Source organism: Pogona vitticeps, chromosome 3, assembly GCF_051106095.1.
Source record: "Pogona vitticeps strain Pit_001003342236 chromosome 3, PviZW2.1, whole genome shotgun sequence".
Lineage (NCBI taxonomy): Eukaryota > Metazoa > Chordata > Lepidosauria > Squamata > Agamidae > Pogona > Pogona vitticeps.
Window position 1 is genome coordinate 55,187,532 of NC_135785.1, and position 26,168 is coordinate 55,213,699.

The 26,168-nt window shown below is 42.2% G+C and overlaps 1 protein-coding gene across 3 annotated transcripts in view; it reads left to right on the plus strand.

Moving 5' to 3' along the window:
• The first annotated feature begins 14,623 nt into the window (after positions 1-14,623).
• Positions 14,624-26,168, plus strand: part of TRIM8 (tripartite motif containing 8) — a 75,594-nt gene continuing 64,049 nt past the window's right edge. Inside the window, exons 1-2 of one of the 3 annotated variants that reach the window (XM_072995624.2) lie at positions 14,624-14,642; positions 17,455-18,134. In XM_072995624.2, the coding sequence (XP_072851725.1) occupies positions 17,565-18,134 (570 nt within the window). In that variant the 5' untranslated portion in view covers positions 14,624-14,642; positions 17,455-17,564. Of the gene's footprint in view, positions 14,643-14,940; positions 17,240-17,454; positions 18,135-26,168 lie in introns of those variants that run through there. The other 2 variants (XM_020790909.3, XM_020790910.3) reach the window with 2 other exon arrangements.

Genomic DNA, 26,168 nt, shown 5'->3' on the forward strand with positions numbered 1-26,168 from the left:
GCTTAGGCTATGATCTGGAAGAAAGGACTACCAGGAGAGATGGATCCTTTTGCCTTCCTGGGGCTTGCATGCTAATAAGTCATCTCCATCCAGTGTGCTTTCCCCTTTGCCCAATGTTAGTTCCATCTTTTGATTCACTTGGATGGCACACAGAGAGAATGGGTAGCCTCAACCCATGTGAAACAGCATGCCCCTTGCTCAGTTTAGCTCTTTTGTTGCTAAATGTAGGTAATGTGAGTTTATTAATCCACTTGAAGAAAGAAATTTATATGCTGTACTCTTTCGAGATAATAAAACAAACCAAAGCATAAACAGTGAATACTGTATTTTTCAATGTATAAGACTATATTTTATCTAAAATCTTTAGACTAAAAATTGAGCATTGTCTTATACACGGAAGTATGGGTGGAAAGGGATCAAAGTGCTGCAGGATCGCAGCCCTTTGATCCTGCAGCCCTTTCCATCGCTGCTTTCCCCATCACTTCCTAAGCCCCACAGGGGCCTAGGAAGTGACGGGGAAAGCAGCCATGAAAGGGCTGCAGGATGAAAGGGCTGCGATCCTGCCACCTTTTCATCACTGCTTTCCCCCTCCATTTCCGCAGCCCTTTGATCCTGCTTTCACAGGGCCTATGAAGTGGAGGGGGGAAGCAGCAATTAAATTTTCTAATTTGGGGTTACAAAAGTGGGGGTCATCTTATACACTGAGTTGCCTTATACATGGAAAAATACAGTAATTTCCCCCAAAGATAAGGTGATGATAAGATAAGGATATAATGCAACTATCTACAGTATATACGATGACACCTCTATGTAGGGCCCATGGTCCATATTAAATTTGCCAGAGTTCTCCAAGAAGCCATTTGAGACCCTGCTTCTTCCCTTCCTGTTGGAACTGGTGCCATGGATTCCAGAGGGAGGACTCTGATACAAGGGCACAAGGACCTAGCTTCCGTATTGCAATAGTAACTTGCCAGATTAGGGCATGAATGCTCTGCTCTCTATTGCACTTTTGCACCACCACTGGGTAGTACTGTAACTACTAATCCAACAGGAGTCAGTTGATATGAAGGATCATCAACAGGGTTCTCTTTGGCCTTATAAATCTGCTACTTCTGATTCAGGTCATTTGGAGAAATCTGCTGGCTCAGCACAGATGGACCTTTCCCCCATCACGTGAGCACCTTTGCCTACCAACCTGCCTACTTCTCAGCTTGACTGTCACCTTACAGCAAGACCACTTGCCCTGAAACACACTGCCCTTAATGTGTTTTACTGTCAACTTGTGTCACTGCCTATGAAGGCTGCAAGTAGTTCAGTTCTAACCACCCCACTTCTGTATGGGACTGCCAATACAGACATAACAGATGTTCCACAAAAAAAAAATGACATTTTGGTCAAAGCTAAGCAATCACTAATTACTAAATGTGCCAACATGGGCACATTTTTAACACAACACTTTGGGTCCACAGATCTGCTATCACTCTTCCTCAATCAGTGATAAGGAACTATGTGTGTGTCTCTGTGTGTCACATGTAGATACTCACATATTTCATTTATTTATGTTTATTTATTTATCAGATTTTTACCCCCCCCCCAGACAGTGTCTACTCATCTACATAGATATAGGTAGGGGCATATTATGTGCATATGTATATATGTATGCAAAATATATTTGTTACCCAAATTGACTCCTTGAGCAGGTTATATACAATAAAAACAAGACAGCCTCTGCCTACAGGCTTGCAATTTAAGGGTATAAAACTTCCAGCACAGTGTTTGAATTGTAAGAAGGTATCTTGATTGGTTGGGCAAAATTCTGCTGCCTTGCAGGTGATGCATTATGTTCTGCCTATCTCATTCTGTGAAATCTCTGGCTTACTGTCAATGCAAACAGAGACTGCCCCATTAGAAAGAATGAGGTTGTGGAAGGAGGTTTGGGTCCAGTATTGGATACTGGAACCTAAGACAATATTTCATCTGCTTGTGCAACATACCTTTGCACATTTGGAAAAACCAAACAGAATTCTGGCTGCTGTTGCTTTTATGTTATGTGTTGCTTTTGACTCTTCCTTATGATTAATAATTTCTATAGCACTTTTTGCCACCAGTGGTGTTTCTGTGAGATCAGAACCATCACTCACATAGCAGCCATGCCCAGATAAGTTCAAACTGAAAGACAGTAGCTTCTGCAGAACCACCAAATGAGTGTAGACCCTAATTCAGAGTTTCCTACATTGAAACGCAACACACATCATTTCTCAAACATTCTCCACTTACTCAAGTTCACTGGAGTTTATTTATTTATTTATTTATTTATTTATTTATTTATTTATTTATTTATTTATTTATTTATTTATTTAATTTACACCCCGCCTATCTGGTCGGTGAAGTTGAAATGTGTACAAAGAAAGGCAGAGGCCTGGTCCATCAGTCTTCATCAGAGCTCATTACCATTGTTCAGAAAAAACACACAAATAAGGAAACAACCAACCAAAGAACACCAGAAAAAGCCCTCTGGAAATGGGCTTAATGTTGCCCTCCTTTGGCCATTACCCTTTGCCATCCATCCAGCATGAATTGGCTATGTCCCTTTCACTTCCTAGCTTGCCACTGGCTTTAGGCATCCTCCTAGTCTTATGGCCTTGATCAGAACTTGGAAATGAAATTTTTGCAGACCCCAGTGATCCATGATGGTTGGAGTAGTCTGTGAGTTATAGTCCAAAAAAGTTATTTATCCAAGCCTTGGCCATGATACACAACATTCCCATGGCTCTACAGCAGTGGTTCTTAACCTTTGTTACTCAGGTGTTTTTGAACTGCAACTCCCAGAAACCCCAGCCAGCAGAGCTGATGGTGAAGGCTTCTGGGAGTTGCAGTCCACAAACATCTGAGTAACAAATGTTAAGAACCAGTGGGGGATAGGGCTTTGGCATTGTTGCTCTTTTGTAGGACTATTGAAGTTGCCATATGCTTGTGTACCCCACCTCCTAATCTGACTCCATGTATCTTACCCAGGATATCCATTGCCACCTGCTACCCTTTGTGTATGGGTAGAAAATCTGGCATTTTGTCTATTAATGCTATGGATTCTGTCTTAACAAACGCCCTGGATCTGTTCCAGTCGGGCTTCAGGCCGCACCATGGTACAGAAACGGCATTGGTCATCCTGTTAGATGACCTATTGAGGGAGGCTGACAGAGGGAAAATGTCCCTGTTGGTCTCCCTCGATATCACAGCTGCCTTTGATACCGTCGACCACGGTATCCTCCTGAGGAGGCTCTCTGAGTTGCGAATTGGTGGCCTGGCGTTTGCCTGGCTCCGTTCCTTCTTGGAGGACCATCCTCAGAGAGTACAGCTTGGGGAGGGGGACTCGACCCTGAGGTGTCTCAGTTGTGAGTTTCCGCAGGGCTCAACCCTCTCTCCAATGGTGTTTAATATCTATATGAGGCCGCTGGGTGGGGTCATCGGGGGTGTGGAGCATCGTGCCATCAGTATGCTGATGACGCCCAGCTCTACATCTCCTTTTTTCCAACTGCAGTGGATGCCGTTCTGTCCCTTCATTGCTGCTTCGAGTCTGTATTGCAATGGATGCAGGAAAATGGGCCGAGGCTGAACCCGGACAAGATGGCGGTCCTGAGGGTGGGTGGACCCTCCATCAGCAGTTTGGGAAACTCCCTCTCTTTTGGGGCGGTGACTCTCACTGCGAAGAGTGAGGTTCGCAGCTTGGGAATACACCTGGACCCGGCGCTTACCATGGAAACTCAGGTGCCATCAGTGGTCCGTTCCGCATATTTCCATCTTTGGCGGATTGCCCAGCTGTGTCCCTATCTTGATGTTGGGGCGCTCACCACTCTGGTCCATGTGCTCGTAATCTCAAGATTAGACCATTGCAATGCGCTATATGTGGGGCTACCTCTGAGATTGATGCGGAAGCTCCAAATGGTGCAGAATGCGGCGGCCAGACTTTTTACTGGAGGAAATACCAACACATCACTCCCACCCTGGCCATCTTGCATTGGTTGCCCATATACTTCCGCTTTGATTTCAAAGTTTTAATGATTACATACAAGGCCCTAAATGGTTTAGGACCTTGATACTTGGCAGAGTGCCTCCTCCCACCTAGATCTACCCGTATCACCTGATCTAGCCAGGAAGGGCGATTGAGGAGCCTAACGCTGAGGGAGGCCCGGAAAGAAAAAACAAGACACTGGGCCTTCTCGGCAGTGGCTCCTTCTCTCTGGAAAAAAACTCCTCTCCGAGATTCGCTTAGCACCCTTGCTGGGTATTTTCAGAAACCAATTTAAGACCTGGTTGTTCAGACAGGCCTTCCCTCCAGGCACTACTTAACTTCTCTTTTCATCCCATCTTGAACTATTGTTGTCCTGTATATTGTTGGAAAACTGTTAATATATATTTTGAATTGTTTTTATCTCGTATGTTGTGAGCCGCCCAGAGTAGGCTATGTCTAGATGGGCGGCATATAAATGCAATAAACAAACAAACAAACAAGCAAGCAAACTCGTGGCAAAAGGTAACCATTAGACTGAAAATCTGTACAACGATCACCCACTCTCCTGCCTCTGCTAATTTCTTCCCGTTCACTAAGGGCAGGAAATAGCTCAGCCTTTGTAGGCAAGAGTTGAAGAGCTACTTGAGCTCAGCCTCTGAGAAATGCAGTTGCTTGCTTTGTTAGGTTATTTCCACACTTCCTCCTTTTCATAACCTTCTGTAAAACCTCAATGTTTGCATAAGAGTCCAGTGAGAGCACATGGTTGTAATGGTCCCCTGCATGCCAGAAACAAAGAGCTAGCCCTTTCTATTTTGTTCTCTTTTTCTGATGGACCGAGTAAGTAAGAGAATCTAATGTGTGACGTTTGATGAGGTGGTAATCAACATTTTTTAAGTCACCAGGCAGCAATCCCTGCATATAGTTACTCAGCCAACAGATGTATTCCTACATTTTATCCATATAATCCAACATATATTAAAACTCCCCTCCAAACTTCCCACATCTTTCTGTCCTAGAGGGGAGACTTCTTATATCTCAGAAAGAAGGAAACTCATATTCATGTGAATTACACCATACAGCTCTCAAGTTGAGAACTTGCCAAACAGGGGTATGTATGGAGTCATATCAGTTAAAGTAGTATCAAACTGCTGTCACTGTGGCACAGATTAGGAAAAAAAAATGCTTAAAGTCCATACATTCCATAGCAATCATTCCCACAGTTGATCCTAAACTGAGAACTGGGGAGTTATAACCGTATGTATGTAAAGCACTTACTTCAATGTGAGTTTTTATGGCTCAAAATCAAGAAACCTACCAGAGGCAGTTAATCATTTATACCAGGTCAACTTAGATTGAAGTGTGAATGAGAGTGTGAAAGTGAAGGTGAGGTTCAGAGACAGGCAAAACCAACCCAAGGCATTTTGCTCCCTGAGGCAAAAGACAAGACAACATTCCCCCCCTGCCCCCCACTCCATGTGCTGGCAGAACCACCTTAGTACAACATTGGTCAAATGATCATCCCTTCCACCACACCATAGGGCAGCAGGCCAGTTTAAAGGATGCAGAAAAGGAGTGTGGCATGTGTACAGCAGTGGGGGGCCCAAACAAATCAGGAGGAACAGCTGGATAGCTGCCAGCTATTGCTTTCCCCTCCCAATCTGCTGCCTGAGGCAGTCTCTCTGTGCCTCAAGAGGAAACTGTCCATGAATGGCTGCATCCATAGGGCGAGACAGATGAGTTGTCTGTAAAATAACTGGGACTTTCCCATGGTAATAAATACAAACATGGATTACATTCCTGCACAAGCAGCTTTGCTTCTTGTCAATGCATCAAGTTGTGGCATCAACTCAACCCTGCTTGGAGTGCTTTTGTGGCAACCTACTGGTGGAGAAAAGGGGCTGTAGCAACGTATCTATTGCTTGCATACCACCTGATCAAGAGGAGAGCAAACATCAATGGGTAATGACACAGTTTGTGCCTTGCTAAGAGGCACGTTTCTACATGCATGTATTTGTTTTACAGAGTCTGTTTAGGCAGGAAGGATTTTCTTTCCTTCTTTCTTTCTTCTTTTAAACACAAGGGATATATTTTCAAGAAATCCCCAGCTGGGATCATGACCTAGTTAAGCAACTGTGAATTAGTTATTTGCTCCATTGTAGCAAGAAAGCAGATGAGTTAATTTGATTGTAACTAAAGAAACAACATCACATTAATTATCCCGCCTGCTCCATTTTGCTTAATATATTGTGACTTTGGAAGCTTAATCTGTTCAAGGTCATATCACTAAATTGTCAAAAGTTTCAAACATTTTATTAAATGTTGATCCACTAGGTTTTCAAATGCTTTGGAACAAAGCACTTGACCTTTCTCCTTTCTGTTGCACACCAGCCTTTTGTAATCCTGGCATCTTCTTAATGTGTAGAACTACAACTCCTATCATCCCCATCCAACTGTAAGGGTTGTAATCAGACACCAAGCATTAAGTTGCAGAAGGACATTCTGTGTCTGGTATAGTAATATAGGTCTAAATGACAGGACGGTGGGAGATAAAATGGGAGTCTGATGAAGTATAGACAGTCGGATAATACATCCTTCCAGCACTCCATTTCTATGATACATATTTGCATACAATACAAACAAGAATTTAGGGCAACCTTTCTATGTTTTCACGAGGATCTTTTTACTTCTTTCATATAAATGGGAAGGTAAATGCAACACATATGTTCACATTTTCTTCCTTTCTGTCAAAACAGACTGTTCTTCCACTCTGGCTCATGGGAAGATCTTTTCTAGTCATGGGATGGAAGACATTTCTTTTGCTAATAACGTAAAATAAACTAAATACAGCATATAGCTTCAACCAAACTGCAGATAGTTCTGACAACCAGTTCCAGAAGAACAAGATCTTCAGGTAACATTTAGGATAATTCTTAGCTACTAAGACGGTACAGCAATATATTACTGTATCCCAGACTAAGGCATATGGAAATGTTGAATTCATAAGACAGCACCAAGCTATTTTCCTAGCAGGTGAGTAATACAGCCTGACCTACTCTCTGCTCTTAAACGATTTTGACTGGCAAAGTCCAATTCAATAGCTTTTGCCTTTTCTGATCCATAATGGATTTGTAAAGAAACCGTCATAATGTTTAAATTTAGCATATTCTGACACGGATCCCCAGAATAGATTTTGCATGTCGTTTTTGTACTGTGCCTAGTCTGATTCCAGAAACTTCTCAGTCATGTAAACCTGGGCACGGGAAGTAAGACACATCTGATTTGTTGCACTAATGGTTCTTGAAGTACTGGACCTGAAGCTGACCTAAACCATAAAACAGAATATTCACAAAGGCTGGGCTTGGTGCTAGTCAGAATCTGTGGAATCTCTCAAGGAACACAGAATGAGATATTTTGTCCGTGGTGACCTTTGCGATCCTAGATACATAGAGAACAAGTAAGAGACCTGCTGATTTATTGATCCTAACCATTATATGATTCATGCACACTTCTTAAAGGGGTGCTACGTAGGAGTTTCTGGTAAGGTAGTAGGTGCATTACTATGTGTTTGAGAGCAACAGAAGCGTGTTAGGTTTGGGTTCCTCACCTGTAAAACAGGAGTGACGATTACCTGCCTTAAGGGTGTTCTAGGACTGAACTTGTCGACATCAGCAAGATGCACTCAGCTCTTCAGTTGGAAGATGTTTGGTAAGGCATAACATAGTATTGTGGGAGTATAAATAAAAGGGAATTAACTCATCTTCAAATAATTGCTGCCAAAGATGATTCTGAACCCCTTGGGCAAAGGTTTAACCTGCCAGCTGAACTCAATGTATTTACTGCATTTCAAATATTTACCTTTTTTAAAAAAATTAGGGTGGGGTGAAGGGGGCCTGATAGAGTTCTCTTGGATTGTGCAACAGATGATAGGACTATCACAATCTGCCAAAACCAGCTTTTACAGTACAGTCCTGTTTCTGTCTACTGAAAGCTAAGCACCACTGAGTTCAGTGGTATTTACTCCCAGTTTACTACTGCTTTTAGGGGTTTTATATAGTATGACTAACAATCATTCCCACTTTCTGAAGGATGTCATTATTATTCCCCGTAGCTGCAGATGGGGAGCAAGTGGGTAAGAGCTCTTTGTGAATCTAAGGTTGGTCAGTGACATTGTAAATGAACAGGCATTCAAAACCAGCAGGTCCAGTACCTTTTCTATTAGATTTAATTACTCTCATTCACTCAAACCATTCCGTATATTTCAAACATGCAAATCAGTAAAGAGAGGCTGAATGGCAATTCACTAAACATCACATATTCAGTTAATATTTTGGAGTATAATTCCCAGAATTCTCCAGCACTTATGTTGAAGTTTTTTTAAAAGCAAACTTTTCCCAGTTGTGCACACAGCTGTGTTTATAATGTCTTATTTTGTTACTGCAGGAAAATAAGAAACTGGATGGTTAGCTCAGAAAGAACAGCCGTGGAACTATAAGCTAGCATTTTGTTACAAAACAGTTAATTTTATTTACCCATAAACATAGCAAGGAAATAAGGTTAAAGTCCTTTCCATATAATATAGGCATAAGTACTAGTGAGCACAACTGATGTTGCCTCTGAGGACTGCACTATTGCTCTTTTGAAAACTGGTGATCCTCTTCTTCGCACCTACATTTACTACATTTATTATTATTAATTAAGCTATGTGTTTCTTCCCTACACAAAGAGAAATCTTGAAGCAATTTAACAGTACATTCACAATGCAAATACAGAAATCCATTACCGTGTTTCCCTGAAAATAAAACAGGGTCTTATATTAATTTTTGCTCCAAAAAAAGCATTAGGGCTTATTTTCAGGATATTTTTTTTTCATGTACAACAATCTGTTGTTGTTGTTCAGTCGTTAAGTCGTGTCCGATTCTTCATGACCCTATGGACCAGAGCACGTTAGGCTGTCCTGTCTCCCACTGCCTCCCAGAGTTGGGTCAAATTCATGTTTGTAGCTTCAATGACACTGTCCATCCATCTTGTCCTCTGTCATCTGTTTCTCCTCTTGCCCTCACACTTTCCCAATATCAGGGTCTTTTGCAGGGAGTCTTCTCTTCTCATGAGATGGCCAAAGTACTGGAGCCTCAGTTTCAGGACCTGTCCTTCCAGTGAGTACTCAGGGTTGATTTCCTTCAGAATGGATAGGTTTAATCTCCTTGCAGTCCAGGGGACTCTGAAGAGTCTCCTCCAGCACCACAATTCAAAAGCATCAATTCTTTAGTGGTCAGCCTTCTTTATGGTCCAGCTCTCACTTGGAAAAACCATAGCTTTGACTATGAGGACCTTTGTTGGCAAGGTGATGTCTCTGCTTTTTGAGATGCTGTCTAGGTTTCTCATTGCTTTCCTCCCAAAGAACAGGCGTTTTTTAATTTTGGGGCTGCTCTCACCATCTGCAGTGCTCATGGAACCCAAGAAGGTAAAATCTGTCACTGCCTCCAGATCTTCCCCTTCTATTTGCCAGAAGGTGATGGGACCAGTGGTCATGATCTCAGTTTTTTTGATGTTGAGCTTCAGACCATTTTTGCGCTCTCCTCTTTCACCCTCATTAAAAGGTTCTGTAATTCCGCCTCACTTTCTGCCATCAGTGGTATCATCTGCATATCTGAGCTTGTTGATATTTAATCTTAATTCTGATTTGGGATTCATCCAATCCAGCCTTTCACATGATGTATTCTGCATAAAAGTTAAATAAGCAGGAAGACAATATACAGCCTTGTACTCCTTTCCATATCCAGTTCTAACTGTTGCTGCCTGTCCCACATATAGATTTCTCAGGAGGTAGATAAGGTTGTCAGGCACTCCCATTTCTTTAAGAACTTGCCATAGTTTGGTGTGGTCCACACAGTCAAAGGCTTTTGCATAGTCAATGAAGCAGAAGTAGATGCTTTTGTTTGGAACTCTGTGGCTTTCTCCATAATCCAGCGCATGTTAGCAATTTGGTCTCGAGTTCCTCTGTCCCTTCGAATCCAGCTTATACTTCCGGGAGTTCTCGGTCCACATACTGCTGAAGCCTACCTTGGAGGATTTTGAGCATAACCTTGCTAGCATGTGAAATGAGAGCAGTTGTACGGTAGCTGGAGCATTCTTTGGCACTGCCCTTCTTTGGGATAGGGATGTAGACTGATCTTTTCCAATCCTCTGGCCACTGCTGAGTTTTCCAAACTTGCTGGCATATTGAGTGTAGCACCTTAACAGCATCATTTTTTTTTAGATTTTAAATGGTTCCACTGGAATGCCATCACTTCCACTGGCCTTGTTGTTAGCCATGCTTTCTAAGGCTCACTTGACTTCGCTCTCCAGGATGTCTGGCTCAAGGTCAGCAACCACACTATCTGGATTGTCCGGGACATCCAGATCTTTCTGGTATAATTCCTCTGTGTATTCTTGCCACCTCTTCTTGATGCCTTCTGCTTTTGTAATGTCTCTAACATTTTTGTCCTTCATCATGTCCATCTTTGCACAAAATGTTTCTTTAATATCTCAAATTTTTTTTGAACAGATCTCTGGTTTTTCCCTTTCTATTACAGTATTTTCCTCTATTTCTTTGCACTGTTCATTTAAGGAGGCCCTCTTTTCTCTCCTTGCTACTCTTTGGAAGTCTGTATTCCATTTTCTGTAACTTTCCCTATCTCCCTTGCATTTTGTTTCTCTTCTCTGCTATTTGTAAGACTTCATTGGACAGCCACTTTGTTTTCTTGCATTTTTTTCCTCTGGGATGTTTTTTGTTGCTGCCTCCTTTACAATGTTATGAGCCTCCATCCATAGTTCTTCAGGCACTCTGTCCACCAAATTGAGTTCCTTAAATCTGTTCTTCACTTCTACTGTGTATTCATAAGGGATTGGATTTTGATTATACTTGACTAAACCAGTGTTTTTTCCTACTTTCTTCAGTTTAAGCTTGAATTTTGCTATAAGACGCTGATGATCAGAGCCACAATCAGCACCAGGTCTTGTTTTTACTGACTGTATAGAGCTTCTCCATCTTTGGCTGCAGAGAACATAATGAATCTGATTTCGCTATTGCCCATCTGGTGATGTCCATGTGTAGAGTTGCCTCTCGTGTTGTTGGAAGAGTGTTTGTGATGTCCAACTTTTTTCCTGACAAAACTCGATTAGCCTTTGCCCTGCTTCGTTTTGAACTCCAAGGCCAAACTTACCTGTTGTTCCTTTTATCTGTTGACTCCCTACTTTAGCATTCCAATACCCTATAATGAGAAGAACATATTTCTTTGGTGCCAGTTCTAGAAGGTGTTGTAATTCTTCATAGAGGCATCAATTTTTGCCTCTTCAGCATTGGTGGTTGGTGCATAAACTTGGATTGCTGTGATGTTGAAAGGTCTGCCTTGGATTCATGTTGAAATCATTCTATAATTTTTGAGATGGTATCCCAGTACAGTTGTTCCCGCTCTTTTGTTGACTCTGAGGGCTGCTCCATTTCTTCTTCGGGATTCTTGCCCACAACAGGAGGTATGGTAATTGTCTGAATTGAATTTGCCCATTTCCATCCATTTTAGTTCACTGATGCCCAGGATATCGATGTTTATTCTTGCCATCTCCTGTTTGACCACATCCAGCTCCCCAAGTTTCATAGATCTTACATTCCAGGTTCCTATGCAGTATTTTTCTTTGCAGCATTGGACTTTCCTTTCACTTCCATGTAATTTGCGTTTATTCAAATACAGTCATGTCATCTTCTGGTTGCTGCACAGTGGTGGAAGGTGGGTTGTCACTCAACTAGGGCTTATTTGTCAGGGTAGGGCTTATATTACGAGCATCCTGAAAAATCATACGAGGTCTCATTTTCAGGGGAACAGGGTATTGATATAATAAAGAAAATGGATGTAATTCACAATCGAGCTGCTGAACAGGAATACGCACAGTATAAACCACAATCTAAAAAAATACAGTATTAAAAATAACCATTGACGTTTGATTTCTAGGAAATGAATTTCACAGGTTAGATTTACTTATACTGTACTTTGGTTGGCATTTAGTACCTTGTTTTATTACAGTGGTTTAAATAGTGTCAGTTTAGTATTGATTTGGAGACCTGCTCCAATCATAGACAAGTGACTACCAATATACATTTTCTGCAACACAGCTTTTTAATTGATGAAGACCACAGGGGGTCAAAAGAGGACTTAAAACTGTAATTTTTAGGGGTCTTATAAAAGTGCTGCCCAACCTTTCCTTCAGCTTTTTAATTGTACTTTCCAGTCAATATACAAATGCATCCATTTTTATGTATCAGACAAAATAAGCAATGGGGATTTAGAAAGAACACCCCCCAAAGGCCCTTTCATCTTGAAGAGAATGTGGAATATAAAGTGTAAATGTTCTACCTATTCTAACCTTACTTCCTGGTATCTTCGATGCCAGCTTGCCTGCTCTTGGGAATCATGTTGCTTCTAAACAATTACTATAAACATTACATTTATATCCTGACTGTCCTATAGTGAGCTTAAAGCTACATAAATAGCTCTCCTGCTCTGCATTTTATCCTCACAGTGTCCTTGCGGGTAGGTCAGCCTGAGATATGAGTGCAACTATCCCAAGGCTACTCATAGAGTTTCATTGCTGGTTGAGACTAGTACAGTACCTGGATCTCCCAAGTCCTGGTAGAACACTCTGACCACTAAACCACACTGTCTGTATCCTATGAAGGCAGTTTTACTCCATTGAACTCAATAGGGCTTGCAGCTGATTTACCAAAAATTCCTTCATCACCTGTAATACACTATAGTTTTTCATAATTTTAAAAGACATTGTTGATTGTTATTTAAACTATTAATAACATTAAAACAATGTTCTGTGTTAATTTGGATGGTGATTTGTGATGGCAACCATTTTAGTTATTTTAACTGATCTTATTAAAATGTAAAAATAGCACATCACTAACATGTAACTAATGATTAACATAACTAATTTCATAATATACTGTACTCTAAAATGATTAGCTTTTAACAAATCAATTCTCAGTTTCACATTAAGGAGTTCATTGTAACACTCATGGTTCCGCACTGTGACTTCGGGGTTTTTATTTTTATTTTTAAATCTGACATGAATCTGAGCTTTTGAATTTTTCTCCTGGACAATTTATTTACACAGTAGAAAAGAAGATTGCACACTGCATATTTTCCAGGATTTCAACTCATAACCCTCTCCCCCACATCGTGGGAAAAGCTGCCGCTGGCTGATAAGATTGGCAGAAAAGTTCTGATAACAGATACACTACTCTGTTCACTTCCAAAGGGGGGGAGGTTGCTCATATTTTTCAAACACAGAATTAAAAAACAGTAGGTGCCACTAGTGTTTCTGGGGAGTGGAGAAATCCTTTGTTAGTCATTTCTAATACTATAAATACAAATTAAAATATAGTACGCTGCCAACACAGCTTTCAGCTTTAAGAGAACTGGATTTAGGATTGAAAAGCCAAGCATTACAATATTAATTTTATTCAAATGGATCTATAGCAGGAAAGTTGAATGGAGGTATGATTTTCATTACCAACAAAGAAGAAGGTCTCTAGCAAGGTATTTATGGATTGACTGCCACTTGGAGTTTATAAATTACATTTTACTGCTTTTACTGTTTATTGCAATAGTGTAAGATATTTTGAATATTTGAAATAATAGTTGCATAAAATCACTATGAATTAATTCCAAACTATGGTTTCTTCTTCCTAGCATTATTATTTGAGCCAGTCTAGAGTCCTCCCTCCCATTCCATCACTGCCATTTTTTTGGCTAGCAAAGACCTGCCTTCCTGCAAACCTATCTTCCTCAGTCTGGTGCCTTGAAGATATTTTGGAACAACATCCCCATATCAGGTCACTAAGACCTACATAGCATCTAGTCTTCCACTGCCACTAAATAAATGGTAATTCATATCAGCAGCAGTGTATAAAAGATCAGACATTTGGTCTAGATTGGCAGGGTAGAAGTCCAATTAAATAAATAAATAAATAAAATCAGATAATCTATTAGCCAAATTAGACAAAGTCGGATAGGGCAGGAACGTGCAATTCAATATCCTTCAGGGAATTAGTCATACTTCCAGGACAGGGCATTTGTGTCTGCCATAGCTGTGTGGAAAGTGGTTTTCTTTTGTTTGCATAGATTTCCAGCAATTATTAAATATCTTTTTTGAAAATTAAATTATCATTACAGATGACAGTGCCACTAAATAAGGGTAATTTCCCAGGTGGATGTTCTTCATCTCGCTACCTCTACCAATGTTCCATAGGCCAGAGCACAGTCCTAGATGCCTGAAAGGCATGGCATAGGGGGGTCGGTCTCCCAAAGAGCACCGCGGGGACACCAGGCAGTCTGCTACCAGGCGTCCACGGTACATATAAACCTCTCTCAGCGACGTTGTGAGAAAACAAGCCCTGTGCTTATTAAACAGGTAGACCTGGCCACATTTTCCCCTCCCCTCGGAGGTGGTGATGGTGGTGACCCACTATGACTCATACCCTGACATGCAGTTAAGGTCGGAGAACAGAGCGGGGGAGGCCAGTAATGGCTGCCTCCCCACCGGCAGACCGAAGGGGCTCCGAGACCAAGCCCGCCACCACCACCACCACCATGTAAGTACGAAGGCCGACACACCGAACTACTGTAGAGGCCTACTAGAAGGAGGGCCCACCTCACCCCACCTTGTCGTTCGCCAGGCGTGCCATTGCCCCTTTAAGAAAACCCGGACGCGTTGTGTGTAATGTATCAAGTTGTGGCGGATCACGTGAGGGCGGGGAGAAGGGGGTCGAGCAGCCTCTCGGCGGCAGCAGCAGCACCACCGCCACCATCGGCTCCAGCCGCCGCCAAGAGGGAGTCGACCGAGCCGGGAAGTAAACGGCTGGCGGTGGTGGTTGCGGCTGGGCTGGGCTCAGACCCGGCGGGAGGGAGGGAAGGAGGGGACCGAATCCAGCCGAGGAGGCCCACAGGCAGCTCGAGCAGCGACTCACTCCGGATTGGAACTCCAGATTTTTCTTTCACTCGGTTTTTTTTTCCTTCCCCTCTTCTTCTCATTTTTGTCCTTGTTCCTCTCGAGGACTCCACATTTCGTTATCCAGTCGGATCAATCGATTGATTGACGATTGACTCGGCTTCGGTTAAAGGGGGCCCTGCTCTTCGGAGATCGGATTCAGCCGCTGTTTCTTTAAACCTTGAAGGGGGGGAAGGGGGAAATCTTGCTATGCGCCCTTGATCTTTAGTCATCCTTCCGCCCTTGAGTTCCTTCATACTCCCCCCCCGCCCCATTCTTCTGCTTCCCCCCATTCACACCAACCCTAATGCGCTTTCATTCCCCGGGGAGGCGAGGAAGAGGCAGCGGCAGAAGCATCCCTCCCGTTTCCTACCTATAGGCAACCTCTCTTCACCTTGATTTGCCACCTCGAGTCCCTCCTCGAAAGACCTCTCTCTCTCTCTCTTTTTGTGCGTGTGTGCCATCAACCCCGGAGCTCGGGCCTTGCATTATATTGCTGAGACCTTGACGTGTGTTTGTGTGTGGCGTGTTTTGAAGGGTTTTTAATCGGTATGCATGCAGGAGGAAATCTCTCTTAAGCAGCCCAAAGCTCTCGGTTTAGCCCTTTTCCACTTCTCTGCCTGGAACTGGGAAATTATTATTTTTAAAATCTGTTTAGGTTTTTTTTTTTAATTGGTTATGGATCTTCGTAATCGATAAATGGCCCTTTTCTGGGGGAGAAAATTTATCCCTGGTTTAAAGGATCCGGAATTTACATATTTTCCCCTCCCCTGCTTCCTTTCTGCGTGTTAGTGTGGTGCGAGATAGCCAGCGATCCCTCTCCGTCTTTTGATTTGCGTTATGCCTTTGGTTTGAAACCGTGGGTCGCGCGTCCGTGCTGCTTTTCCATGTGGCAAAGGTGAAAGAGATCGCCTGATCCGTCGGGGTGCCAGTTAATTCGTGTTGTTCGTGACTAAGGGGAGCGTTAGCGAGAGGTGTCGGAGATAGGTATATCTGTATATTTTTAAAAATAGATTTTTATTTAAAGTGTAGTGCGTGTGTGTGTGTGGGGAGACCCAAGATGGCTGGAGGTGGTTGTGAGGAGCATGTAGGTTTTTTTTTGATCTGATGATAAAAGCGAAAAGGCACAGCAGCTGCGGCTGTATAAACTCAATTTAGAGTCCTCCCCTTCTCTCCCGGTCTTTCTCTCTCTCTCCCCCCCAAACCCACGTAAAGCGCACATTTTGCAGGGTGGTGCCATCCACTTCTCCCCCCCCTTTAATAGATTCGTTTCTATTTATTTTTTTAAATCCTCCAATTAAAAAAAAACACAGCTCAAAATGGCTGAGGACTAACCGAGTCCTCTTGGAATTGTACATTTCAGCGGTTCCCTTTAAGCTTGTGCGTGTCTGTCCTTCTCCTCCTCTCCCTCCCCCCCCTCCGCCCCCTCCCCTTTGCAGGCTGGTTCCAAAAGGAGAAATAGCTTTCATGTCAGAAGGAAAACAGAGAAGCAAAGGGGAAGAGGCGGGGGCTGGGCTCTTCATTAGCAGTTGAGAAATTCCTTTTCAGTTTGATCAAGGCATACTTGTTTTTCTTCCAGTGAGAGCAACCCATCATTCTTCCAAAAGACTAGGGATTTTGCGTCAGGAGTACTGTTTTCCGTTGCTGTCTTATAAATGAAAAATTGGGACAGATTTTTGAGAAGGTGAAATCCCAGTGTCTCTTGGGAGCAGGTTGATCTTGGTTGAATTTGTCTTCAGCTTCAGTTTCTGCCTTCACAAGTCCTCCTTTCTCTCCTCATTCCTATTTGTGAAAAGGAGTGAATGATGGGAGGGTCCCTTTGGCTCTAGGCTGGAATTTCATCCAAATGGTACTGAGATTGCACTGTCCTAAAGCTAATGAAGAATTATTCATATATTCTTTTTGCACCATTTGGCTCCATTAGAAGTTAGCTGTCATAGTTTTCCTTCTTCTCCTTTGCATTTTTCATCTTCAGTTTGGATTTTATCTCCTTTTTTTGATGACTCAATTAAAGACTTAAATTTTGAAAGAGAAAGCATTTGAAAAGTCATTTGCTTGTGTTTATTAAGGAGAGAGATCAGTTATTCCAGATCAAATATTCTGCATAAACTCATGATAAATTGGCAGTGCTTAACTTAAGAGTTTTATATGGCATTTGGACTCCCTGCTTCCGGATTTTATATGGATTTTTTTCAATTCTTGGTAAGTTTTACTTTTCAGAATTGTGAGTAAAAACTTGGTAAAAGTTAAGATTGTTTCAGTTTTAAACTTTAGAACCATTTTCTGCTTTGCATATTGGTAGTTAACTTCATTACATTTCTTGGATTTTGCTGTTGGGCTCTTGAGGAGAATTTTTTGCTTTGAATTTTTGTAGATCTGAATTTAATTGTTTTTATTTTCATTTTTTGGTTTCTTAGCAACTCAGTGGCCTTTCTGTTGCAAAAGTGGAAACCCAACATTCTCTACATTGGTAGACCAAAAGCTGACTTTTAAAGAGAGTTTTTTTTTAAAAAAAAAAATAAGAGACATGGCTGAAAACTGGAAGAACTGTTTTGAGGAAGAGCTTATATGCCCCATTTGTCTGCATGTCTTTGTGGAACCTGTTCAGCTTCCTTGTAAGCACAATTTCTGTAGGGGATGCATAGGAGAAGCTTGGGCCAAAGAAACGGGGCTAGTACGTTGTCCTGAATGTAACCAGGCCTACAATCAGAAGCCTAACCTTGAGAAGAACTTAAAGCTGACCAACATTGTGGAGAAGTTCAACTCTCTCAACCTAGAAAAGACTCCTTCTGTCTTACACTGTGTCTTCTGCCGCCGTGGGCCACCTTTGCCTGCCCAGAAGATCTGCCTGAGGTGTGAAGCTCCCTGCTGCCAGTCTCATGTTCAGACGCACCTGCAGCAGCCCTCCACAGCCCGTGGGCACCTCCTGGTGGAGGCCGATGATGTCAGGGCCTGGAGTTGCCCCCAGCACAATGCCTACCGACTGTACCACTGCGAGGCTGAGCAGGTTGCTGTCTGCCAGTTCTGTTGTTACTACAGTGGGGCCCACCAAGGACACTCTGTGTGTGACGTGGAAATTCGGCGCAATGAGATCAGGGTAAGTGAGTGCTAAACACTGCCTCCCCTTTTCATGTTTACAAGCACTGCAACTAGTGGTAACACAGGAATGCTAGGAAACAATTCCCTGCCCCAGAGAGCCTCCTGTTTTCTCAAAAAAAGAAAAAGGGGAAAAAAAAAAGAAAACAGAAATGCCTTCCACAGTGACATAAGATCTGTCAGGCCTGAAGCCATTTGCATGAGGTAAATAAGTGGTGGTGCAGTGAAAGTATTTCTCCCTTTCTTATAGTTTTCTTGATTGCATACTAACTGGATTGATGTTGGCCCAAAAGCCCCATTTTTTAATCTCTTATTTTGCTAAGAACAGTTTTATCCTTAATGAAAAAGGTGGTCCTTTCTACTCAGAAGAAACCTTTTACAGTAAGAAAGTGAACTATTTCATCCAAAGGTGACCTTTCTTTTAAAATAAGGATCGTTACTTCTGGTCTCTCTTTTCCCTGCAACATATATCTTCCCATCACTGCCAGTATGATTTGATGCAAGTTGCATGGCACAGCCTTGCTCCACCTATCCCAGTGCTTTGCTGACATCTTAGATGTGGAGAAAATGAGAAAGTAAACAAAAGCTGACATGATCTTTTCAGGCTTCATTAGAAATGCATCAGGGGAAATAGACCCTCTCCGAACAGGATGTGATGGGGGAAGGGAGGGGATAAACCAGTGGGGGGGGGGGAGAGAGAGAGAGAGAGAGAGAGAGAGAGAGTGTGTGTGTGTGTGTGTGTGTGTTTGTGTGTGTGTGTGTGTGTAGTCTTTCCATTTGAATGTGGCTATTCAATGTGTGTGTGACATGGGGGATGGAATGTATCATGGTGGTCTCAGAGGTGCTTTTGTAACAGGGTGAAAACAATGGGACCTTTAAAGCTGCTAAGTGCTTTGCAAACAATTTGGAGAACAGGAGGAAATTAGCTAAAGCTACAGTCCATTTGTATATGGCTACAGATAAGCAGAGCCCTATTGACAGGTATTAAAGAGTCCCTCCTCTTTGTGTGTGTTTGTGTGTGTTTGTGTGTGTGTGTGTGTGTGTGTGTGTGTGTGTGTGTGTGTGTATTTGCTCCAGTCAGTTGAAAGTGCATATGATTGTTAGCAACTTCTCCACCAGCTGTCTCCAACATTGCTTTAAAACAAAAAACAAAACAGAACAAAAAGCACCCAAAGCTCTTTTGCTTGTTCTGGGAATCTTTCCTAAAAGCCCAACCCCTGTGATTCTCTCACACAAGAATGGGGTGGAGAGGAAATCCAATGGGCTCGAAGGTTGCGTGCAGTGAAATCTGGTTTCAGGCAGCTTGGCTCCCAAGGGCTGGGAGCAAGACCTGGCTTACAATGCAACTCTCCTATTGTAAGGCTTGTCAATGTCAAATCACCAGATATCTCCCTCTTTCCTTTCCACTATTCTCCCCCGCCCCCCATCTGTTAGGAAAAGGAAATCTGATGTGGCTTCATGCTATGGAGAGTGATGTGAAGTCACCTTTTTCTGGCTGTTCAGCTGGAAAAGGTAGCCCACTGACAAGCCATTATTTTGCAGTTGGGGGAGGGAACTTCCCTAGAACAGCCCCAGCAGCTTTAGGCTATAATTTGCCCTGACAGTGGGGTAGGGGTGGGGGCAAGGAGATCTCTGTTCACTCCCTAAGCTATTCAGAGGTTTTCAGCTTTTGGATGTTAGAGGAAAATTTGTTCTAATGCTAGAGTAAGTTTTGTTTCCGGTGTTGGAAGGCACATGTTTGTATATCTTAATGCTAAGTCAGTTTTCTTTTTCTTTTTATAGGAATGGGGGGCGGGGGAATTGTACATTCATGCATAGGTCTCTAGGGAAGAGGATCCCAGTAAGAGTCCATGAAAGTTGATTGAGGATATATACTTAGGATCACTTAATTGCCTTGTGTTGTTCATTAATGATTAAAAATATAAAGGTATGGGTCTACAGACTGTGAAAAGGGTAGATGGCTCCTTCCAAACCATTTCCCTTGACACACATTGATGGATGAAATGGGGTTGTAATCTGCATTGGTGATTGTGTGCTTGGCACCAGGGAGTGGTATTTACTCTGGATTAATACTGAGTTCAAGGGTGTGATCTTGAATATGTGGCATGAGTCCAATAGCATGCAGCATGCAGGTGTCTTAACACAGCTGTCCTCCAAAGAATGGATGCCTAGGCCTTTCTTTCCCTTGTTCTTTTCTGATCTGTCCCGGCCTTTTTCTGATCTGATCCAACTGCCTTGAAATCTCTGAGAAAGCTGCACAAACAGGCCCTCAAATTCCTTTCAAGCATCATTGTGTAGGATAAATATTTAACAACAAATGAACAGTGGTGGCTGTAAAACAGAGACAACTTCCTGTGTATTCTAATGCTGCCAAAATGAGTCACCATTTAGCCATTAAAATGGGGGAGAGGGGGAGAAAGGGGAGTCATAAATAAAATTGCTATCTAATTATTTTCCAATTGGACAGCCAGGCCCCAGTGGATAGGGTGGGGGGTGTTCTGGGTAGAAAGAGGAGCCTGTGAGTTTGAACAGGAAGGCTATTTTTCCCTTTCTGGGTTTTTAGGAGAAGCCAAAGAGGCGGGTGGAGCTGCTGGCGGCTCTACCACGCCCACACAGGAAGAAGGAAGATCCAGCTAGGCTTTGGGGGAAGCTGAAAGGGTTGGCTTCTCCCTTCCCCCTCCTTTCTTTCTATTAATAGGCACCCATAAGGGAGAAGAGGAAGGAATGCTGGGCATAGCAGAAAAGATGGCTCCCCCCCCCCAAAGGATCTGGGAGAGGCTTGTTGATGACGTGACTGGTGAACTGAGACTGGCAAATCCCAGTGGCAATTCAGCTTAGAGAGAACTTGTTTTTAATGAGTCAATTTTGAAGAATCCTGAGTTGTGCCACACCTTTTTTTTTTTTTTTTGCTAGAAGTTCACCTTGTGCTTTCTTTCTCGCAGTAGGCTTATAATGTGGAAACCGACTGTCATCTTGACCCCGTTTTAGAGTCTTGTTTTGTTGTCAGGCCACATTTTGTGAGAATTGCTCAAAAGTCTTTTTGGAATCTCTCATGGGGATTTTCGTGAATAAGCAGTGATGACCTGGAGGAACTAAAGCAGCTGAACTCTGTGTCTTTATGTTGAGTTCTGTTCTCTAGTTCTGCTGGCAACAGACGAATCCACTGTACTTTGCATCTTACTGTGCTAGGGCGCAGGGAACCTCTGCTTCAGTTAGCTTTTCCAAATTTGTCACCCTTCGGGTGGTATTAAAGACTAATTCTCCTCCCATAGTTCTTCTTAATTTTATCTGCCACCATATAGCTTGTGTATGCAATTTCTCAACCAAAGTTCTAAGGAGGTTTTATTGTTATGTTTTTGCCAGAGGAGCTGGTTGGATAGTTTCAGTGGCTTAGGTAGCTTGCTGTGGTGCCAGAGCTTGGGGGTTGGATCCCACACTGTGCCCCCTGCAAGTAAAGCCAGCCTTTGTGGCCTTGGGCAAGCTGCACAGTCCCAGGACACTCCCAGAAGAAGGGATTGGTAAAGCCCTTCTATGTACTATACTGTATTCTCTTGTCTCAAAAACCATGGAAAGGGTTGCCATAAGCTGGAATTGACTTGACAGCACATGATGATGAATATTCATCATCTCTACATTATTCTCTACATTTACATTTTTTTTTGGTATGGTAGGAAACATTTAATCAGATGCTAGCTGGCCATCTCTCAGGGGTGGTGTAGCTATATTCTGCATTGCAGTGCCTGCATTGTATTGCGGAATGGATTAGATGATCTTTAAGGTTCCTTCCAATTCTGACTGTATGATGATAATATCAATGTTGCTTCCGAGGGCTGTTCTGTAAATTAGCTTGGAGGTGCGCCCATCCTCAGCTGCCTTTCATGTAATCGTCTCTCATTTGTATGTGTTGGTTTGGCAACAACCCCGTGAGTTGGTGGTGACAGGGAAAATGAATAATATAAGTGATTGTATCTCATGCAGTCTACACCTCTTCCTGTTTCTGAGTAATGCTTTTCCCCAGTCTTTGATCAAACATTTGTACTTCATTAAAAAAGCACCAACCTTTCCACCATATCCTTCATAGTCATCCCAACGAATGTCCTGGGGCATCCCACATCCTGGCCATTGTTCTATAGCTCTGTATTAAAAAGCTTCATTTTGTTTTTCTTTTCAACATTGTCCATGTGCACCTATGCAGTAGACCCTTGGAAACCTCATTCTATTTTGCACATCCAGGTTGATAGTCTGCCAAATGTCATAATGCATATTGTGCACTCAGTGTCACAGCTTTAAAAAGTTTTTCTTTTCAAGGAGGAGGAAGCATAAACATACATGCATGAATGTTTGTGCATGTGGAAAATCAGTGACTTAGAAATGTGAAGATAATATAAACAAAAGGAATGCAAATTCTTGCAGAGTGGTGAGAAAATACTGTCAAAGGTTCAGACTTAAAGAACATAGTTGAAAAATACAATAAAATACAGTAAAATAGGGAATTTGCTAAAGTTTAGAAATCCTACATTAATTAAATTATTGGGAGCACTTGGACCATTTTTACTAGTCTAGTTTGGTCTAATTTGGCCATGCATCATGATGTTGGGGCTAGAAAATATGTTGGAAGTTACAAGATATGCAACTTGAATAAGAACGTTAAACGGAAACATGTTGGTTTGTGAAACGTTGCTGAGCATGTTTAGATGTAGCATGACACTCCTGGGCCTTACGTTGACCTTTGTTGGCTGGTTAAGAAGCCTTTTTTTAAAAATGTTCAAGGAATTGGGTTTATATGCATGCAGGCCAACTAAGTTCAAGATTGATTTAAAACAAAAATAAAAAGAGTACTGCTCTAAGGTTTGGGAAAACTCAAGGGGCAATGTTTATTACGGCTCAGTTAGGAAATGTTTCACATTTCATGAAGAGCTTCTGTGTGCTTGCAGAGTGTACATAAACATGAAAAGCGAGTTGTGTGTTAGGTATTAGCTGATAAGTGTCTTCACTGTATGTGTGTTTGTGTCTCTCCCTTATGTGCCTGCGTCTTGCTTTCGGACTTTATGGTGGCAGACAGAAAAGGGTGCATGACTGGTGGAAGCGAGAGTGCCCTTTCCAAGAGTTATTTTCCCTTTATTGGTAGCTTTGGGGCCTCAAGAGCTGTTGATGAATAAAATAAGAAAAAGGAGGGTGTTATTTAGTAAAATAAAAAAGGTAGGGGGTGTTAGTTACTAGAATAGTAATAAAACTGTAGTGGATATTCTTGTTAAGTGAGACCAAAGCTGATAGTAAAGGAGCACAGGGTGTTTTTTTCTGTGCTACACAAGTGAAACTTCACACTAAAACTAAGTGTAGTCAACCCTCTTGCAATTTTATTTTTTTAAGCAGAGGTTTTGAGCTTTGAATGTTGTTTTACAGATCTTATTCCAGAGTAGATTCATATAGGTGGGCGGTATAAAAGACAAACAAACAAACAAATAAATGAGTTCAATTCATTATCTATTCTTTATGGGAATCTGTCGGCTGTCTTTGCTTCAGGAAATTATTATTATTATTTATTTAATTTATACCCCGCCTATCTGATCGGTGAGGACCACTCTAGGCGGCTAACAACAATAAAATACAATAACAATATAAATAAGCAATTCTAATTAGTAAAAACACTACAATACGTTACATAGAGTGCAAAACAGAAACAGTAAAGAGGGAAGAAGGAGGTCAAGAGGAATATGATGGAAAGGCCTGCCCAAACATCCATGTCTTTAGCTGATTCTTAAAGATACCCAGCGAGGGAGACCCGCGAATCTCAGGAGGGAGATTGTTCCAGAGGCGAGGAGCCACCGCCGAGAAGGCCCGATTTCTTGTCTTCTCCTTCCGGGCCTCCATCGGCGTTAGGCTCCTCAACCTCACCTCCTGGCTCGCACGAGTGACACGGGTAGAACTTGGTGGGAGCAGGGGTTCCGCCAGATATTGAGGCCCTAAACCGTTTAGGGCTTTGTACGTAAGCGACAGCACTTTGAAGTCGATGCGGAATCGTATGGGCAGCCAATGCAATGCGGCCAGAGTGGGTGAGATATGTTGGAATTTCCTCACTCCACTAAATAATCTGGCTGCCGCATTCTGCACCACCTGTAGTTTCCGCAGCAGCTTCAAAGGAAGCCCCACGTAGAGCGCATTACAGTAGTCTAATCTTGAGATTATGAGCACATGTACCAAGATGGTGAGCGCCCCCACATCAAGGTAGGGCCGCAGCTGGGGTGAAAAAAGGCGGAGCGGACTACCGATGCCACCTGTGATTCCATGGTGAGTGCCGGGTCCGGGTGGATCCCCAAGCTGCGAACCCCGTCCTTGGCAGGCAGAGTCACTCCCTCAAAAAAGAGGGAGTTTCCCAATAGCAGGCTTGAAGGGCCAGAATGGAAGTCAATCACAAGCCAAAGGTGTTATCTTTTTTAATTCTATGCTAGTTTTGGGTATTCTTATGAACATGTTGCAGGCTATTCCTTAGGGCAGTGGTCCCCAACCTTGGGCTTCCAGATGTTCTTGGACTACAACTCCCAGAAGCCTTCACCACCACCTCTGCTGGCCAGGATTTCTGGGAGTTGAAGTTCAAGAACATCTGGAGGCCCAAGGTTGGGGACCACTGCCTTAGGGGCAGGAGTAGCTTGTACTTTACTTGTAGACAGTGCCTAAATCCAATTGCTAGCCTCCGTAAGAGTAGACCCATTGAATCAATGATTGAATGATAAGTGAACACTTGTACAAATCCTATTAATCCAGTGGTTTTACTCTTATTTGAACTGGAAATGGATTCGAACATACAGTATTTCTTCCTTTTTCAGGATTATAATTGTCAGAATATGAATACCATCTTTGATTCTAGTCTCCACATTTCTAATTTATCTTGGAAAACAGAAACTTCTGAAGCTGAGATACTGAATTGTTAAAAAAAAAAAAAACTGCATGTTTTCCATTCTGCATTTTGCTTTGCAGACTGTTTTTGGTAACTATAGCTAAGCCTTCATCCCACTGTGAAGGAAATGCCTGAAACTGGTTTTAGACAGTTTTTGAAAATTCAGGAAGTAATCTTCATTCCACTGTTGGCCTAAATGTTTTCACCACACTTAACCCCAAACCCACCCACACATTTATTTATTAATGCTAAATAATTAAAACCAATGTGGTCTCTTCACTACATAGCATGCTTTGCTACACCATTCCAAGTTTTATCAGTGTTGTATTCTACAAGCAAATTACCGTATTTTTCGCACCATAGGACGCACTTTTTCCCCACAAAAGAGGGGGGTGGAAAGTCTGTATGTCTTATGGAGCGAAGAAAACAGATTATATTTTCCTGTTTTCTTCTTCTAAAAAATTGGTGCGTCTTATGGAAAGGTGCGTCTTATGGAGCAAAAAATACGGTATGTCAAATTCATACGTATTTTGTAATCTTTTGTGGAAGTTCTGTAAGATAAGATTCCAGCTACAAACGGCTGGAAGAGCTGGACTCTTGCAAGCAGCTTTGATCTAGTACAGAGGTCTTGTTGCTAGCATTTTTTTAGAAAATGGTTAAGTTTTCAGTAACACTTATAAAGTGGCTTGCTTTGTCCTCTTTAAGCCATTGCTTCATTTGCAGTGTTTGTCTGTTGTTTTTTATTAAATTTTGTAAATCCTCAGAAACCAGAATGCTTGTAAAAAATACTCCTTTCACCAAAATTCTTTTCAGCGAAAAATGAATGGAAAGAGAAGATGGGATTGGATGAGTTAAACATGTCTTTAAAATTGAACCGTGCTCTCTTGTACTGTACACCTACTCTTCTATAGCAATGCAATAGACTTTTTGGTGTACAGTAATACAGTTGGCATTTAAAATAGCACTTCTTAACCACAAGTAGTTCCTTTTCAAGCTTGGTCTTTTAAAAGACACCAACAGCTTTAACACCATATTTTTGAGTTGCCATTTTAAAGTGAAATATTGTTTGAATGACACTCCCTCCCCACCCACCCCCATTTAACATTTGTCTCTGGCAGTCTAAGCATTTTGTATGCCAAG